General features: G+C 36.0%; 4 protein-coding genes across 6 annotated transcripts; 2 read left to right on the top strand and 2 right to left on the bottom strand.

The window, feature by feature from the left end:
• Nucleotides 1-339: 339 nt before the first annotated feature.
• On the top strand, nucleotides 340-8,442 carry LOC111781649 (E3 ubiquitin-protein ligase RFWD3). The gene is given in 14 exon segments (XM_023662337.1): nucleotides 340-906; nucleotides 1,599-1,698; nucleotides 1,791-1,859; nucleotides 1,946-1,990; nucleotides 2,375-2,455; nucleotides 3,476-3,569; nucleotides 3,753-3,811; nucleotides 4,421-4,531; nucleotides 4,629-4,768; nucleotides 4,863-4,902; nucleotides 5,796-5,858; nucleotides 5,940-6,133; nucleotides 6,741-7,234; nucleotides 7,883-8,442. Coding segments are annotated over 13 exon segments (1,908 nt in total). The 5' UTR covers nucleotides 340-484; the 3' UTR covers nucleotides 7,231-7,234; nucleotides 7,883-8,442.
• Nucleotides 8,443-8,907: 465 nt separating this feature from the next.
• Nucleotides 8,908-10,903, top strand: LOC111781956 (thioredoxin-like 3-3). Of its 3 annotated transcripts, none has more exons than XM_023662704.1 (4): nucleotides 8,908-9,145; nucleotides 9,342-9,367; nucleotides 9,883-10,108; nucleotides 10,731-10,903. In XM_023662704.1, exons 1-3 carry the CDS (start codon nucleotides 9,008-9,010, stop codon nucleotides 10,100-10,102), a joined length of 384 nt encoding a protein of 127 aa, XP_023518472.1. In that variant the 5' UTR covers nucleotides 8,908-9,007; the 3' UTR covers nucleotides 10,103-10,108; nucleotides 10,731-10,903. The 3 variants fall into 3 exon arrangements, with proteins under 3 accessions (XP_023518472.1, XP_023518473.1, XP_023518471.1); XM_023662705.1 differs by lacking the exon at nucleotides 10,731-10,903 and adding an exon at nucleotides 10,217-10,364; XM_023662703.1 differs by lacking the exon at nucleotides 10,731-10,903 and having other exon boundaries at nucleotides 8,909-9,145; nucleotides 9,883-10,364.
• Nucleotides 10,731-12,174, bottom strand: LOC111781955 (S-adenosylmethionine synthase 3-like). The gene has a single exon (XM_023662702.1). It carries the CDS (start codon nucleotides 11,918-11,920, stop codon nucleotides 10,748-10,750), a length of 1,173 nt encoding a protein of 390 aa, XP_023518470.1. The 5' UTR covers nucleotides 11,921-12,174; the 3' UTR covers nucleotides 10,731-10,747.
• Nucleotides 12,175-14,098: 1,924 nt separating this feature from the next.
• Nucleotides 14,099-15,783, bottom strand: LOC111781101 (zinc finger protein 593). The gene is made up of 4 exons (XM_023661533.1): nucleotides 15,573-15,783; nucleotides 15,346-15,454; nucleotides 14,893-14,955; nucleotides 14,099-14,364 (listed from the first exon to the last, which is right to left on the bottom strand). Exons 1-4 carry the CDS (start codon nucleotides 15,655-15,657, stop codon nucleotides 14,262-14,264), a joined length of 360 nt encoding a protein of 119 aa, XP_023517301.1. The 5' UTR covers nucleotides 15,658-15,783; the 3' UTR covers nucleotides 14,099-14,261.
• Nucleotides 15,784-17,150: the final 1,367 nt, after the last annotated feature.

The following is a 17,150-nucleotide window of genomic DNA, read 5'->3' as shown; positions in this document are numbered from 1 at the left end:
ATAGTAAAATTTTAATTCATAATAGTTATTATAATTTTTAAAATTTTATGGACTGAATTTTAATTTTTTTTTAAATGTTAAGTATCAAATTTATAATTTAATATAATTAATTTTAGGTCAAGGATATTAACTTTAAATTCGAGTGTTTTTAAAAAAATTAAAAATGTTTTTAAGCCTTTTTTTTTTTTTAATATATTCAAAATTTGTAGAAAACAAAACATTCATATATTTTAGTTACATTTTAATAATTTTTTTATTCACAGTATTATTATTTATTGCAATAAGCAATTCAATCGTTTATTTCCGCGCGTTGTTTTTAAATGTTCATGATATAAAATCTCCATGGGAGAATGAAACGAGCGGGAAGCAAAATCACTGTTCAATATCCACTGAACTCCGAAATCTAAAGCGCCATTATCGGCTCTGCGAAGCTTTCGTTACAGAAACAGGAGTTGATAGTTGAGACGCTGCTAGGATTCTTTCCATGCCGGACTCTTTCCCTTCTTACGTTGACATTCAGAACGTTCTCGTTGACGGGGAGCAGTATGAGGTTGAAGATAGTGACGACGGGGAAGAGGAAGAGGAAGATGACGATGAAGAAACTGATGATGGTGAAGAGACAGTCGAAGGACATGCGGAAGAGAATGCTGATAATGTAATTGAGGCGCAATCGCCCAGGGCTTCTCAAACGGGTCCTTCGAGATCTGGTCAAGCTAGGGTTTCGTTTTGGGTTGAGGAAGAGGAAGACAAGCGGAGAAGGACTGAGGGTGGAGAAGCGAGTTCTTCAAATGGCGTTGGAAGTTTGGAGATTTCACAAGGGAATGAGTGGAATCGGAATGAAATTGACGGATTGTTTTGCCCTATTTGCATGGAGGCATGGACCAATTACGGCGACCATCATATTTGGTACGTGCAACTAATCTTTTTTCCTCTCTCGCTCGCTTTCTCTTTTTTTCTATATGTATATATTTTGTTTGGATCCTTTATGCGTGTGATAGGTTTTTATTTTCACGCATTATGTAACTTATCAATTTTTGTAACGAAAACTTGTCACTTTTAGGAAAAAAAAAAAAAAAAAAAAAAAAAAAGTGTGATTGATGGCTAATTTCTCAGTTCCATTTTCCACTTTTGTTGATGACGGTTTATAAGATTTTTTCCATGGGGCTATATAATTAATTGTTCATGAAATTTTGTAGCTAGTTTAGATTTGAACTTGCTCAATTGCCTACACTTCGGAGCTGTCCTGTTCTTCTTCTTCTTCTTCTTCTTCTTCTTCTAAAAAACAAAAAAGTTATCCTTGTAGGACATAATTTCAAGTGCTTCATCATGTATATAAAACTCTACTTTGAATAGTTTGATTTGATGATTTAAGGTTATGTATTATTTTCAGAAATGTATATATGTGGTCTCTCTTAATCAGGCCTTTTATTTTCGCAAGTCTTAGATAGTCAGGGGCAGAGACAATGAATTAACAAATGAACTAGATCATTATCCATTTTAATGGGCCTTGAAGTCATAGTTCGTCCGAGGAAATCAATAATAAAAATAAAATAATAATTAAGTTCCTAAAGTCATCTAACTGTCTCATGTTACTGCAGCTGTCTTCCTTGTGGGCATCTATATGGCATGTCTTGTATCAATAGATGGCTGCAACAACGTAGAAAGGCAGGGAAGGTATCTGTCCACGCAATGATTTAAGTCATGGATTTGGACAAAATTATGAATAGTGTACTGAAAAATTAATCTTTACCCCCTCCCACCAAAAAAAAAAAAAAAAAAAAAAAANGAAGTGTTCAATGAAGGATGTTAGGAAACTTTTTGCATCACGAATTGTTGCTGCTGATGAAGAATCTCAAAAGGTTTTTCTAAACTCTATGGTTTTAATATGTGCCTTTAAGTTTTAAGGAGGAAGCTAATCTTGATAAGGATTCTGCTTGTTTTACAGAGAATTCAGTCACTTGAAGCTACTTGTGCCTCTCTTGAGACGAAGGTCGGTAGAACCCATCACTTCTTTAAAGTAACTAAATATAAGTTATCTTCTAAATTTGCAGCCTTTTTTTAAGAAAAAAAGAAGTCAATAAGAACTGAAAAAAAATGATAACTTCTCTCAATAATCTCTTACAAACCCTCTAATTTTTTTTAGAAGTTTCACTATCTTATGATTGATAGTATTAAATAAATTATTACATTTTCCTATTGTGTGCCTCTAAGAAAAACTCATTTTCTATTGTGCTTTAGTTTGCCTCACTTTCATTAACACTAATCTTAACATATGATGACGTATCTCTCATGTTTGTTCCTTGTGGCTTTCATTCTTGATCTTTAAACAGTGATGTATCATTTGTATTTGTTTGCTATGGTCTTCAATGTGTAGAATGCCAATTGGTGTAAAAAAGAAGTTGAATGGAAAAAGAAAGAAACAGACTTGCAGTCAAAAGTTCATGAACTTACCGAGGTACATTTTTAATTGCAAAGTTCCGTACAATTAACTCCTCTTCATGGGTTGGTTGGCTTGTTAAGTATCTTAGTGTTGATCTGGTCATGGCACCTGCTACATGTTGAGGTGCACTTAGGTTGCGTCCACTTTTATCCTTCTCCGTAGTCTCATTTTTTTGTTGGTTTTGGTGTATGCCTCCTATTATAATGATTTTGACCATTTGCTATTGTGATGCCGTTTGTAAATCGTTTACCAATGTGCTATCTTATACATCTTGTATCAAACTGTTTTCATCGAGTTGTATTTTCAACTTTCAATTTATTGCACCTAGCTTGTGTAGGTGACTAGGTCTAATTTTTGTGGTTTTTTATGCACTTCCATGCCATGAACAATTATGAGATATGCCAACTCAATGATCAAACCATAAACAAAATGCCCCAAGTTTTGGTTTCCAAAGGCCATCATGCCATTGTTTGAATTTACACATTCGAATAGGAGGTTCAAGTGACCTCTTGGGATACATCAAATAGTCGATTCCTTTTGGAACTGCATTTCCACCTTTACGTGTCAAGAAATATGCAACATGCATTTCCATATGCTTTTTTCTTTGTTCTACTGTGCATCCTCACCGATGTCATCTCAATCCTTGGATGCTTGGTTCCCATATGGATATTTTTTAGTCTAGCAATGTACCCATACATCTGTGTTAACCAAGAATTTCCTGGCTCGTCAAGAAATTCTGTCTTTATAATTGGTTAACCAATTAACTCACAAAAACCAATTTGGTTGGTCCTGTTCTTGCTTTGTTGGTTTTTGGGTAAGTCTCTTGCTCGGAAGTGATCCAAAATTCTTAGGAGTGGAGTAGGTGGGGAGCAAATTTCTTCAGTTTTGAGATGAGCAAACTTCCAGCTGCAAACAAAATTACATTATGAGTTCTGAATTAAACCAATAAAATTTTTGGTTTTAAACCAGTTTTGTTTTATGTTTGAGTTTTTTTTAAGCTATATTATTAAGTAATTAATATCTAATTTTTTACAGAGGACAAATTATTTGGAGCATTTATTAGAAGATACAAAGAGAAAACATGAAGTAGCCCATCTTGATTGCATCTTTGAGGGGAAATCTGTATCCGGTACTTGCAAAGTTTAGTTAGAGACATCTTCATTCTAGAATTTTTGTTGCTTTAATTGCACCATGTCCACCTGGAACTCTAAACTCATGATTTTATTGTGATGTTTTTTCATTCCCATGTCTTTTGAAATTAATTCTGTAATAATGATGAGGATGGCGTCTTATCCATTGATATATTTTTCAGATCATAACTTTGGCTTAAGGTTTAGTGGACAGGTCTCTTCTTGCGGTTTTATATTAGAGGTATTCTATTGGAGATTCTCAATTTTCCTTTTAGTTTCTACATGCTGTATTTTTTTTTTACGATTTCAAGGAAATGTTATGTTTCTTGTTTTTTAAAATAATAAAGAAGGCTACAGCTGTGACGACTTCATCTTCATTCATGCAATGTCAGTTTATTTTCTGAACTTAAATTTCTATTAATTCTTGAAGTCTGAAATGTGATTGAATGGAGTTGGAAAATATTATTATTTTTCAAATTGCACGTGGAACTATTTTCTTTTACTAAGGGATAGTGTTTGAAGACAGAAATCTTATTGAAGGAAGTCATTCTCTTTTTAGGTGGGCAAATAAAAATTGTTTTGTGAATTTTACCAACTTTGCTTATTTGAAGTTTACGGATTAAGTTGTTATTTCAACATTCATATTCTAAGAAAGAATTTTAGTCAACAACTGAATGACTTTAAGATTTTGGAAGATAGCTGGTGCATAATTGGAGTGGAGACTAAAATTTGTTTAATTCTAATGAGATTTTTCTTTCTAATACATGCTATCTGGAAAGTTTATTGAATCGTCCATTTCCTTTTAAAAGATGTTCACTCATAATCCTGACATCACAGTTTGGTAATTTAGAAAGAGCTGCTGGTGGATGGTGCTCGTTCAATTGATGTAGATTCCTCCAATCAAGTTGTTTTGGTTGCAAGAAGGCAGTCCGGGTTTGGTGGAACACATGTAATTACTAAGGTATGACTTCTGATTTCTTTTCATGAACTCAACTTTTGTAGGCATTTTAGTATTCAAACCAATGTTCTGTTTCTTTTGGTAAATATAACTTCTTCAGATAAGCTTAATGTCTCCATATGAAAGGGAAGATATAAGAATTCCTTTTTGTACTAATGCTGTAAAGGACTTGCACATTTCTCCCGCTGCCAGAAACCTTGTGCTTTATTCTTCGTTAGGGAAGAAATTAGCTGTTCTCAGGTAAATCAGGTGCTATATCTTTGAAATTGAATATATGGTTCTTTATTCATATTTTTTTCCTCCAAGGCTTACCTACTCTATCAAATCATTGCAGTATGGAAAGCAACAATATCATCCTTGACTATGAGTTACCAGTAACGTTTCCATTCTCTTACCTATTTTATTGTGTTAAAAACTATGAATTAGCTTATTTTTTTAGAAGTTCCAATATATCAGTTTCTCAATTTCTATAAAGGAGAAAAATATTACAACGGAGAACAACCCAAAAGCTTCCCTATAAGAATGGATTGTAGATGAAGAATAAGTCCTAGAATCTTTAGTAAGAGTACACCAAAAATACAAATTATTTTATTATTATTACTGCATAAGCTTACTTAGGCACATACGGGAATTTAAGATTACATGCGAATATAATTCTTGGCCCTTTTGCATGTTCCTACTTGTTATACTGTTTAAATGTTTGTAATGTCCACTCACACAATTTTTAATTTTACATTTAGAGAGTCTGGTTTTGGTATGTGGATTAAATGGAAGTTTTTTTATTTTTGCAATTCATTTCAGGGTTTATAAATGAAACAACATGACTTTAAGAATGTTGCTTGGTCGTGTTCATGGGATCTTTGTTATATTATGTCTCTGTTTCTGTTTGGTTTTAAGTCTATAATATAGTCCATATCAAGCTCTTAAGTCTCACCTCAATCTCTTCGTTGTATTTTAAACTTTTATGGAGTCTGATCTTGGTATCATACTTAAAAGCGTATGTTACTGTTTTTGGTGATGTGAATTAAAAGGACACTTTTTGCAATTGATTTTAGGATTTATACATGAAACAGCCCAATTCGTGGGACATCGGCCCTCTTGTAAAAAGAAAAAAAGAAGAAGAGAGAAACAGCACAACTATAAGGATGTTGCTTGGTCATGTTCATGGGATCTATGTTTGATTTGAAGTCTGTAATATAGTGTTATAGTCTATATGAAGTGTTTAAGTCTCACTATGTTTTGTTTAAATCATTGCTTATATCTTCAGGATGCTGCTTGGTCGTGTTCATGGGATCAGAATAGTTCACACTATGTTTATGCTGGATTAAAGGTCAGTCCAAACATTCCTAGACAATTATGAAGTTTTCATTGTGCTTACGATGGGTTATTAAAAAAATTTCCCCCCTTTCAGAATGGTTCGCTCATGATGTTTGATATGCGCCAAACTGTGGGTCCCTTGAAAACCTTGCGAGGCATAACGAGCAATCCAGTCCATACAATACATTCTCTTTCAAATAATTTAACTCTTTCTAATGATGTTAAATCTGTTCTGTCTGCTTCTGCATATGGCGTATGCCAATGGAACTTCGATGCCTCAGAAGAAGGGTAAGCTGATGTGCTATGAATCCATGCTCTGTGCTTACAGTGCTAGAGAGTTCTCTAGTGATAGTGTGCTTACTTGCCCTTGCAGTTTTCTTTTTATGTTGCTTCTTTGCTGATCGGTAGAACTGAAATATTTGCTTCATTTTTCACCATGCTTTATAACATAATGTTTGAAGTAACCATATCATAAAAGGTTATTACAAGTCTAGTTAGATCCTTGTTTATTTGGTCCTTAACTCCAAAAAATGTCTAATAGGACACTTTTTAAAATTCAAGGACTAACTTGTAATTTAACCTAATTATCGTGTCATTTACTATTGCATTTATGGTATGTTGGATATCTTCTCATATCTTACTTGAGCTATTCTTTATTCATCAATTCCTTTCATGGACATTTTCAAAAAAAAATCAATTCCTTACATGGAAATGTAATGCAACACTATCCTATATAAACTGTCTTTGCTATTAGTACCACCTTAATTCCTAGGGGGAAAAGAGGGAAGGCTGTTTACTAGTTTGAAGGCCATTTTTTACCTGTCATAAAATTATCACGTCCCTTACTATATACCACATGTTCTAATATTTTCTACAATTGTGCCACACTTTGAAGGCCATTTTTAGTTCCAGAAACAAATCAAGGAGTTTGTACATCTCTTGCCTATTGCTCGAGCCGAGACGAAATTGTTGCTTCATATCGTCCCAAAGTTGGAATGTCAAGTGAGATACCTTATTCTCAGATTTCACCTTCTCCTTCCCACACTGCTGGGCATAGAGTTGATGGGTGCCACATGGCATTCAAGAAAGAAGAAAATTTCCAAAAATTTTCGAAGTTGGGTTCTGCACGTGCCAATATAGATGCAATACGCCTGCCAAAATCTACTATCATAGACTTACAAGACTGCAGTAGTTTGTTTGTATTCGGAGATGCAGTAATGAATGAATTGATCCTGCAGGAACTGCCTTCTTTTAGGTCTTTTCAGCATCTTAAACTACATAAGCATCCTGTTCGTGACGTTAAGTATTCGTATGGCTTCGGTAGAGGATTGCTTAGCTGTTTAAGTGATGATACTCTGCAACTTTTATGCACCAAAGGCTCATGAATCAGTAAGTTGAATTTATGGTTTAGCTTTTTTTCATCCGATATGGTTTATATGCTATACTGTCATCAAGATTATATACTTCCGAGTTTCGGTTAGATGCCCTCTTTTTTCTTCCTTTTTGAGATTCATCTGAATTCTTCTTGCTATGGCTGAACTGTGATTTTGGCTTTAAAGAGAGCTTGGAACTTGTGAGGAGGCTTGATCATTTGTTAGGTTTAATGCATACATTTGGGCATAATTTCCAAAGATTTTTGGTAGTACCCGCCAAGCTTTGTTGTCCTAGATTTGTCTAGTTTGTTTATTGGTTCTTTTGAGTAGGCTGCTGACTCTTTTTTTAGTTCGATCGTCACCTTTAGGGAGGTAAGTTATGGCTTACCAACTAAGCCAAAGAGTTACAAAAAGGACTCTCAATTGGCCATAATATGGACAGGATCATAACTACAAAAGGAATTAGAGAGAGAACCATATTGAGGTTCCACAATGAAGCCATAATGGTAGACAAACACAAAATTCTAGCTTTATTCCTGCATGGTGTTCCAAAAAAGAGCTGTCTTGTTTCATTTTTCTCGATAAAAGCTTAGTTTTCCCTAAAAATTATTTAGCAGTTCAACTTTTTAAAGTACTAACTCTCCTTTTGTGTCATTGAATGTAGGTTCTTATTTTACTCGGACTCGTTCTAAGTCGAGACAGGTAATCGATAAAAGAGTTTGACAATTAGGCGTTGAAGACGTAGACGTAGACGAAGACGTATTTAATTCATAATTTGGGCTCTGCAACACTCCAAAAGCACAAAAATCATTGATCCAAATTCAAAATAATCCCACCAAGAGTGGATTTTCTCCAAAACTTGCAAGTGACAGTTTGAACGGCATCTCTTTAGCTTCTTTATCTTCAAATGGTGACATCCGGCGAACAATTAATTCTCTTTTGGGCGAAGAATAACATTGGCAGCTGCAGTGACAGAGTTAAGATCCTCAAATTGGAACCTGCTGTTGTGATTTGTGAAGGTATCCAATTGCTTTAACTCATAGAGACAAATAATAACCTTAGGAATCACTTATTGTTGACAAAATTGTGAAGAATCCCAAGGGTTATCTGATTGAGTTTCTTATTATGTTTTCCAATTTCTCAAATCCTCAATGATTTCATTGTATTATATACAGACTAATGGACACAATAACTCTTGACACTTATTTTATTTGATGTGTTATATATGAACGTATCTATTATTTTGTTGTTCTAATTAGACTAGTTTCATTTCAGACCTTCTTAGGTATCGTATATATTTCAACAATGTTATATCTCATATATATTTAATATGCTAACGATACTTTATTGAACAAATCCTCAAGGATATCTTACACATCGTGTACGAAATAAACAGATCATTTGAATCGAAATTAGAGATGTCCATGAGGTATGGACGAGATGGGAAAGTCTTCCCCATCTCCATTCTAACCACTTATTTCATTCTCATTGCTTAAAAAGTTTTCGTCTAATTTTTTGAGGAGATTCCTAAGATTTTATTTTTCGATAGAAATTTTATTATAAACTTATTAATAAATCCATCTAAGTAAAAAAATATATAATAATCAACAATTTTAATATTATAATAGTCTTTTAACCATTTAAAAAATATAAAATATAGTTTTAAATTTAAATTCAAGATGAGAAGGAGAAGAAGGAAAATAATGGATAACGCAAGCTAGATAAGAGAGATTGAATTCTCTTCGGCACTCAAATTTGGAATCAGTAGCCGCCGTACACCCAAAAGCGGATGGAAGACAAGGAGAAGAAGGGGCTAGAAGGCGCTGGTTTGGATCCTACAGTCAGTCGCCATGGCAACTTGAAGAGTGCTTCTAGCGATCAAGATTTCAAGGATGTTCTTCTTCAAATCAAGTCCTCAAAAACCACTGTAAAATTCCTAATTCCTCATCAATTTTCTTTCCCGTTTCCCTAAATTGGCATCCTCGTATTATTTCTTGGCCTGGAAAACTGTGTTAGCGTCAACGGGATGAAGCTTCTCTGTTATGGGGTTTTCGATCCCTTTTGTTCTGTCGCTAGTTTTTGGAATATTGATTGTTTGATTCTGTTCATTTAATGATTTGCAGGCAGTTATCAATTATGGTGCATCCTGGTAAGTCCAAACTTTTCTTTAGCGTATTGAACGCAAGGTGTTTGAGTATATGCCTGTGTGAGAAATGCTGAAAAAGACTAGCCAAAAACAAAGAAAGAAAGATAACTAGGTCGTATCATTAGAATCATAAATGTTTCTCACTCTAAACATAGGCGATTGGTTCATTTCATAAGAGATGAATTAAACTGAGTTACAATTTTCATTTCACCACGAATCACTGTTCTTGGCAACACTTCCATAATGGGGGTTGTAAAAATTGGTCTGGTTCACACTGAATGACAAGAGCGATGACTTAAATTCTTGGATTGATGTTAAAAAAAACTTACCAACAAATCTCTGCATTACCATTGCAGAGAGATGGTTGATAGAATCTGGTACTACTCACTTTCTTGTTTTGAGGCCTCAACGACTGGTTTGCTGATATTAAAACCTGCAGGGGTCTTAAAGGGCTTATAGATTGGTTTGCTGATATTAGAACCTGCAGGGCTTAAAGGGATTGTTATTTTTCGTTTCAGGTGTCGTGTATGCAGTCAAATTCTTCCAGCATTCTGTCGGCTGAGTAACAATTTTCCAAAGGTTTCTTTCATCTATGCAGATATTGATGAATGTCCAGAAACAACTGAACACATCCGATACACCCCGACATTTCATTTTTATCGTGACGGTGAAAGAGTAGACGAGATGTTTGGTACTGGGGAAGAACGGCTGCACGACAGGTTGTGGTTGCACTCCTAAAGCCAGGTTAGATTAACCACCACATCATCATCATTTGTCATCATCAGTTATGAGGATGAGGAATACACACTGATAGTTAGGTTGGTAATGGCTCTGTTTTGGTATTTGGTTCAGAAATTGAGCTCATTTCTGTATCCATCTCATTCTCTTGATAAACAAGATCATTTCTAGTAAGTATTTCATTTTATCCTCTTATGAAGTCATGTAGATTGTTCTTAAAGGTAGATTTACAATGGATACTCGGTTTCTTTTGACATCTGAATACTAGTGTCAAGTGGGAAAATGCATTTTTTAGGTGAATTTGAAGCACAACTTGTTCACGATCACCTCGAGAGTTGAAATCGATATAAAAGATTAACAGCATTGTACAATCCAAGGCAGTCACAGCACAGTTGGATCTGGAAGCAACAGTTAATAATAAGGGTAGATTTTTTACTAAATGAAAAGAATAAAGAATAGAGGATTCGAGTTGTACAAACTCGGGACAAGACGTCCTGAGCTAATCAGAGAGCAGGCAAATCTAGCCACACTTCTCTATTGGGTTTACAAAAACACAAACAAATGTGTATGAAAAAAGCTACTATATTTTTCCTGCAAGCACACTGATGGTTGTGATCATCGCTTGCAGACATTATATTGAGCCAATCAGGCATTTGGCTTGAGAAGCTTTACAGTTTCCCAGGTGAAATCTGGGTCGTCACGGCCGAAATGACCATAAGCAGCTGTCTTCTGGTACCTTGAGTTTCCTCCTCGCTTCAAGTCGAGAGTGATTGCAATCATTCCAGGCCTAAAGTCAAAATTCTCCTTAATCAGGACAAGGATATCCTTATCTGGGATCTTTCCTGTTTTGTAGGTGTCTACAAAGACTGACAGGGGCTCAGCTACTCCTATTGCATAAGAAACCTGCACGATACAGCGTCGAGCGAGTCCTGAAGCAACTACACTCTTTGCTGCTTGCCTAACAATATAGGCACCACTTCTATCTACCTTTGTTGGATCCTTCCCTGAGAAGGCACCACCACCATGAGCACCCCACCCTCCATAGGTATCAATGATAATCTTCCTTCCAGTCAGTCCTGCATCACCATGAGGTCCTCCAATGACGAACCGACCTGATGGGTTGAGATGGAAGATAGTATTGTCGTCGAGATACTTTGCAGGAATGACAGGTTTTATGACATGTTCTTTCAGATCTTTAGCAATCTGTTCGTTTGTAACAGTTTCGTCATGCTGGGTTGAGATTAGAACAGTATGGACCCTAGCAGGGACCATAGCTCCATTCTCATTCTTGTACTCGACGGTCACTTGCGTCTTACCATCGGGCCGAAGCCATGGGCAGGTTCGGTTCTTCCTGACCTCAGTGAGCTTGGCACCAAGTTGTGTAGCAAGGACATGGGTGAGTGGCATGAGCTCTGGGGTTTCATCAGTGGCATAACCGAACATGTGGCCTTGATCACCAGCTCCAATCTCCTCAGGTTTCTTGGTCATGTGTCCATGGACTCCTTGGGCAATGTCAGGGCTCTGTTGTTCTATATTCACCAGGACCTTGCAGTTGTTGCAATCAAGACCGACATCAGCAGAGATGAATCCGATTCCTCTGCAAGTGTCTCGAACTATTTTCTCGTAGTTGACGTTGGCCTTGGTCGTGATCTCACCAAACACCATGACCATGTTGGTTTTGGTGCAGGTCTCACAAGCGACCTTGCTCTCGGGATCTTGTTCAAGGCACGCGTCGAGGATAGCATCGGATACTTGGTCACAAATCTTGTCAGGATGGCCCTCATTGACGGACTCAGAAGTGAAGAGGAAGGTATCCATTGTAGACTGGCATAAACAGCGTCAAAGAATTGATTTCCAACATAAACAGAATCATCAGTACATTGAAAGGAATGTAAACAGAATCAACAATACATTAATAATCTACGCTGAATCTTAACAAACCGTTGTATTAGATCAACTCTGGTTCAAAAGGGATTGAATAGATGGAAACAGATGAACTATTAGCATTAAAATCTAGAAGACAAGAACAAATTCTTAATCAAAGACAACCATAACAAAGGAAGATTGAGTCACTAAACATGAACACAACTCTCCGTAATGGTATGATATTGTGCACTTTAAACATAAACTTTCTGGTTTTGCTTTGGGATTCTCCAAAAGGTCTCGTGCCAATGGAGTGGAGAGGGTATTTCTTTATTATAAACCCAAGATCATTACCCAACAACAAGAACAATAGCAACAGGGAAAATCGGAATAGAAATGAACCGAAGATTCAAAATGAGAAGCAGAGCAGATGGAGTTATTGGTTGGAACAAAAAACAGAAAATAACAGAACGCGGACCTGAATTGAAGTAAACCCCTGAGGAAATGGAAGCGATTTGGGAAGAAAGGAGGAGGAAGAAGTTGAGGGAACAATGGAGTATGAAGATTTTTATTGATAAATTTTAGGGAGAAAGTGGGGCTTTGAAGCAATGGCGAAGGGAGACTCGCTCTTCTCTCCTCCCTCGCAATTTTAGGGGGCTTTCATTTGCAACCCCACCATCTCCAATCTTCTTCTTCTTCTTCTTTTTTTTTTTTTTTTTTTTTTTTTTTTTTTTTTTTTTTTTTTTTTTNAATTAAAAACACTTTCCTTCGTAATTATAATTCAAAGGAAGTTGAATTGTTAATTATCTTGGACAGAGATATATTTTGTAAATTAGTGATTTTCTGAACATCTTCATTTTTTAATTTAGTAAAGAAATAGATATAGATTTATAAATTTTAAACTATTTAATGCAAAAAAATAATAAGGAGTAATAATAATAATTAAGTAAAGGGTATGTTTGAAATTATGAAATTTCCAAAATGATTCTCTAATTTAGACACTTTTTAAGAGAGTAAAGTCCAAATCGGTCGGATGGAAAAATTTGAAGACAATATTTGTTAGTAATAGACATGGGCTATTACAAAGGATATCGAACGGTATCCTCAAGGGAGGGTGGATTGTGAGATCTCACATTGCTTGGAGAAGGGAATAAAATCTCTCCCTAATAGACACGTTTTAAAACCGTGAGGCCAACGACGATCCATAGCGGACAAAAACGAACAACATCGGCTAACAATGGATTTGAGTTGTTACACTGAGATACATATCACATGGACATATGAAAAGTGAATAGAATTTGAATTGATTATGTAAATTTATCATTTTAAATTAAAAAAAATAGAGTGTAGTTAATTAATACTCAATTTGGGTGGAGATGGTGTGAGATCATACAAGTTTAGCCATCAAATTAGTCCATGGATCTAAACCATTAAAACTTGGAGCAAAAGTTTATACAATCTTTATGGGCTGTTGAACACCTAATGAATTTTATACTATAGTCTGTTTCGCTCCTTCCATCGCATTTCAGTATCTCGCTTTCTTTTCGTGTTATAGAGAGAAATTTTGAGGGAGATTTAAGAGAAATAATAGTCTTTTACAGTACAACAACATCAAGGAAGGATTGACCAAGTTCAAACCTTCGATCTCAAAACACTTAGGGTAGCCTAGCCATCTTTATCTACTAAGTTATACTCAAATTGAGAGGAGCGATAAAATTGAGAGAAGTCTTTCCCACATATCTGGCCTCCCCACTTAAACATATTTTCGTCTTCAATGTATTAACTTTAATTTTCCTAAACTAAACCGATCTTTGTAGTAGTAGTTCTTCTATGTGAACGCACCACCATTCACGCCTAAACTGACCTACATCGCTACCTAATATACAATTCCTTACGAAGCGATATATTGAGAATAGGACAACTACCCGACTCTACTAATAATTCTAAATAGGTGGCCACCATGACATAAAATGATTCCCCCTCTAAGCCTTTTATTATTTTCGTCTCTTCATGACCACTAGGAAGAGTCATTCACTATAAACCTTTTATTATTAACACGGCTCTCCATGATCACTAAGAAGAGCCATGGGGTTACATTAGGTAAGAATGTAACATAACACGAAACTAGGAAGCTGGTGTGAAATACGAAGCTAAAATTGATTCATAAAACGAACTCGGAAAATACAATACATGGGCATAAAATGTATGATAAAATTGATCCTTTTGGTTAAACAAGAAACAAACCTCATTCTAAGCTCTCTACAACACCAAAAATGATTTCAGTTGTGTGATAAGCTCACATTGCCATAAGCTTTGGACCATTATCAGGCATGCCCATCCCAGCAGCTAAATCGGCGTCCAGTTGCGTGTGGGGTGCAGGACCCATCATAAGTTTTACCCTGCACCATTGTCGTTGTGGATAGTAACATTGTTAACAATTGCAAATCAAATGCTCTTCTCTAATACAATCATACCAACTTCATATCTTACAATCAAATGAATGTAATCAGAGTCACAAACACATGTGCCATATCTATAACATATTAAGAAAGGATCGAGAGAGGAAACTTAAGAAATTAAGGCCCCCGTTTATCACTTTTTTGTTTTCGAAAATTGAATTTGTAAACGCTACTTCTATTGATGGGTATCTTTGTTTCGTTATCTACTTTTCACATATATTTTCCAAATCCAAGTCAAATTTTGAAAACAACCATAGTTTTCAAAAACCAAAATCCAAATGGTTATCAAGCACGGCTTAAGGTAGTTCATTCCATTATTTAAAATTAAGTTATAATTTTACCTATACACCAATGGAGAGAGAACAATTCATTACGTGAAATTGTCTACAGATTCACAAAGCAAAACTAAAAGCGAATTAAAAACGTAACAAAAAGAAGCAAGAGCAAGTGAAAATTGGCTTAGCTTACCGCTTCCTGTGACGCTTGGTTTTGAAATGCTCATCCCTCACAGATACATTCGCAAAGTATCGGCTGAAATCATCAATCATGAATACAAATCAATCATGAATACAAATATTATAGCACTCCAACCGCCATCAGTAATTAAATCAAAATACGTAAGCCCCAACCCACTACACTGTTTTTCCCATTCCACTAATCCCTTATAAGTAGTAAACCTCAACATTTACTTCTGAATTTCATTCAAGAAGAAGCTAACAATACTTCACTAAATATTTCAGCCCTCCAGCTCCATCTAAACCTAATCATGAACACTAATGATTCATTTAAAGTCAGAATGGAATTAAATGGAATTTATTCCTTGATATTAAATTCGGCTGATTCAACTAGCATGAGAAACAATTTTCTACATGAATTTCATGTCAAGTAATAAAAAAAACATTAACGGAGGAAAGAACATACTCGCAGTGCAAGCAGTAGTACTGCCCCATTCCAGGCAAGTCTTCATCAACAGGTAGAGAAGGCCTCTCCACCTCAGGTTTCTTCAACGCATCGTAAACCATATCGTCGCGTGATTCACCAACTCATCGAGTTAAGTAAAACACCCAAAAAAAAAAACGTAAATAATACAGGAAACATAAGAAGAATTGAAAGAGGAAATCCCATTAAACTAGAGAGTAAAAGGATATCATTGATGAGAAATTTCGTACGCCTAGCGGTCTTGTGCGAGTATCTCCGCTTCTTGACGCTTCTGTGAGGGCACTTTCCTCCCATCTTCTTGGATTGGAGTCCGGAGAGCCTAACTACGGAAGAATCTGAGTAAGATTTAGGGTTTTATTCGGCGGTTCTTCCGCCAGAGAACCCTAGCGAGAGAGAAAGAGAGATTGTTCAGAGGAGGATGGAGTAATAAAGAAATGGCGTCTACGCTGTAAAACGACATCGTATGCTCTTTGACCCAGTCAACGAAGTTCAAGGAGGCCAACTGGGCTTGGGTCAACTTTTACATGGGCCTTCAAATATGGGCCCAAAATTATAGAGAAATCCAACTTTTTTAAAAAATTAAATTAAAGATTATGGAGAAATCCTTACATGACTTTTGACTATTATTATTATTATTATTAAAAAATAAATAAATAAACAAAAATTTAAATTTTTGTTTATTTGTTAAAAAGTGAAAGTTATTGACTAAAGATGTTTGCTAAACTTTTAAGTCCAACAGAGATGATCGTTGTATAACACTTGAGGTTGGTTGGATGAGGTATTAAATACCTAGTTTTTCCTATTGAGTTTCGAAGGAGGTGGACACTGGAAGATGTGCAAGTGAGGATGTTGGGCCCGAAAGGAGGGTGTATTGTGAGATCTCACATCAATTAGAGAGAGAAACGAGTGTCAGCGAGAATGCTGGCCCTCAAAGAATGGTAGATTGTGAGATCCCACGTCGATTCGAGAGAGGAACAAGTGCCAGCGAGGATGCTGAGCCCCAAAGAAGGGTGGATTGTGAGATCCCACGTCAACTGGAAAGAGAAACGAGTGCTCGCGAGGATGCTGGGTCTCAAAGAAGGGTGGATTGTGAGATCCCACGTCAATTGGAGAGAAGAACGAGTGTCAGCGAGGATGCTGAGCCCCAAAGAAGGGTGGATTGTGAGATCTCACGTCAATTGGAGAGAGGAACAAGTGCTAGCAAGGATGCTGGGTCCCAAATAAGAGTGGACTATGAGTTCTCACCTCGGTTGTAGAGGAAAACAAAGCATTTTTTATAAGAGCATGGAAATCTCCTTCTAGGAGACCGCGTTTTAAAAACCTTGAGGGGATGTGCGAAACAGAAAGCCCAAAGAGGAAAATATCTATTAGCGGTGGGTTTGAACTGTCACACAGGTCTCCCTTCCATTATATGATTAATACTAAATAAAAACATGTTCGAAAATGATTTATTTTTAATGGTCGAGATTAGGTACGACCGACCCAAAACTAAAAAAAATGGTTAAAAAAAAAAAAAAGTATAAAAAAAGACAAGTAAATGGAGTGAGGCACAAGCATAGAAGACCCAAACCCAAGTCAAGAGAATGAACGTGGGTTCCTATGAATGTGGGTTCCATCTCCATTATTGGGTTTAGTTGGACCCTAGGGCTCATCCACTCAATGGGTAGGGTCCCTTAGGGAAGGAAACTTCATGGAATTTGTATCCAAATAAAGGGGAAACAATATGGAACCTTCAAACCAAATCAATCAACCAATGCTCCCTTTTTACTTTCTACACGTCGACGAAA

Source organism: Cucurbita pepo, chromosome LG19 (genome assembly GCF_002806865.2).
Source record: "Cucurbita pepo subsp. pepo cultivar mu-cu-16 chromosome LG19, ASM280686v2, whole genome shotgun sequence".
Taxonomy (NCBI): Eukaryota; Viridiplantae; Streptophyta; class Magnoliopsida; order Cucurbitales; family Cucurbitaceae; genus Cucurbita; species Cucurbita pepo.
Note: the sequence above shows the minus strand (reverse complement) of the source record. Positions and strands in the feature narration are given on the sequence as shown.

Bases quoted from the DNA above. Each gene is read 5' to 3' on its own strand.
- LOC111781956 (XM_023662704.1), top strand. From the start codon at position 9,008: ATGGAAGACAAGGAGAAGAAGGGGCTAGAAGGCGCTGGTTTGGATCCT. The intron at 9,146-9,341 runs GTAAAATTCCTA...AATGATTTGCAG, and splicing joins TCAAGTCCTCAAAAACCACT to GCAGTTATCAATTATGGTGC. The intron at 9,368-9,882 runs GTAAGTCCAAAC...TTTTCGTTTCAG, and splicing joins ATCAATTATGGTGCATCCTG to GTGTCGTGTATGCAGTCAAA.
- LOC111781955 (XM_023662702.1), bottom strand. From the start codon at position 11,920: ATGGATACCTTCCTCTTCACTTCTGAGTCCGTCAATGAGGGCCATCCT.
- LOC111781101 (XM_023661533.1), bottom strand. From the start codon at position 15,657: ATGGGAGGAAAGTGCCCTCACAGAAGCGTCAAGAAGCGGAGATACTCG. The intron at 15,455-15,572 runs ATATCCTTTTAC...TTGGTGAATCAC, and splicing joins TACGAAATTTCTCATCAATG to GCGACGATATGGTTTACGAT. The intron at 14,956-15,345 runs GTATGTTCTTTC...TGATGATTTCAG, and splicing joins TACTACTGCTTGCACTGCGA to CCGATACTTTGCGAATGTAT.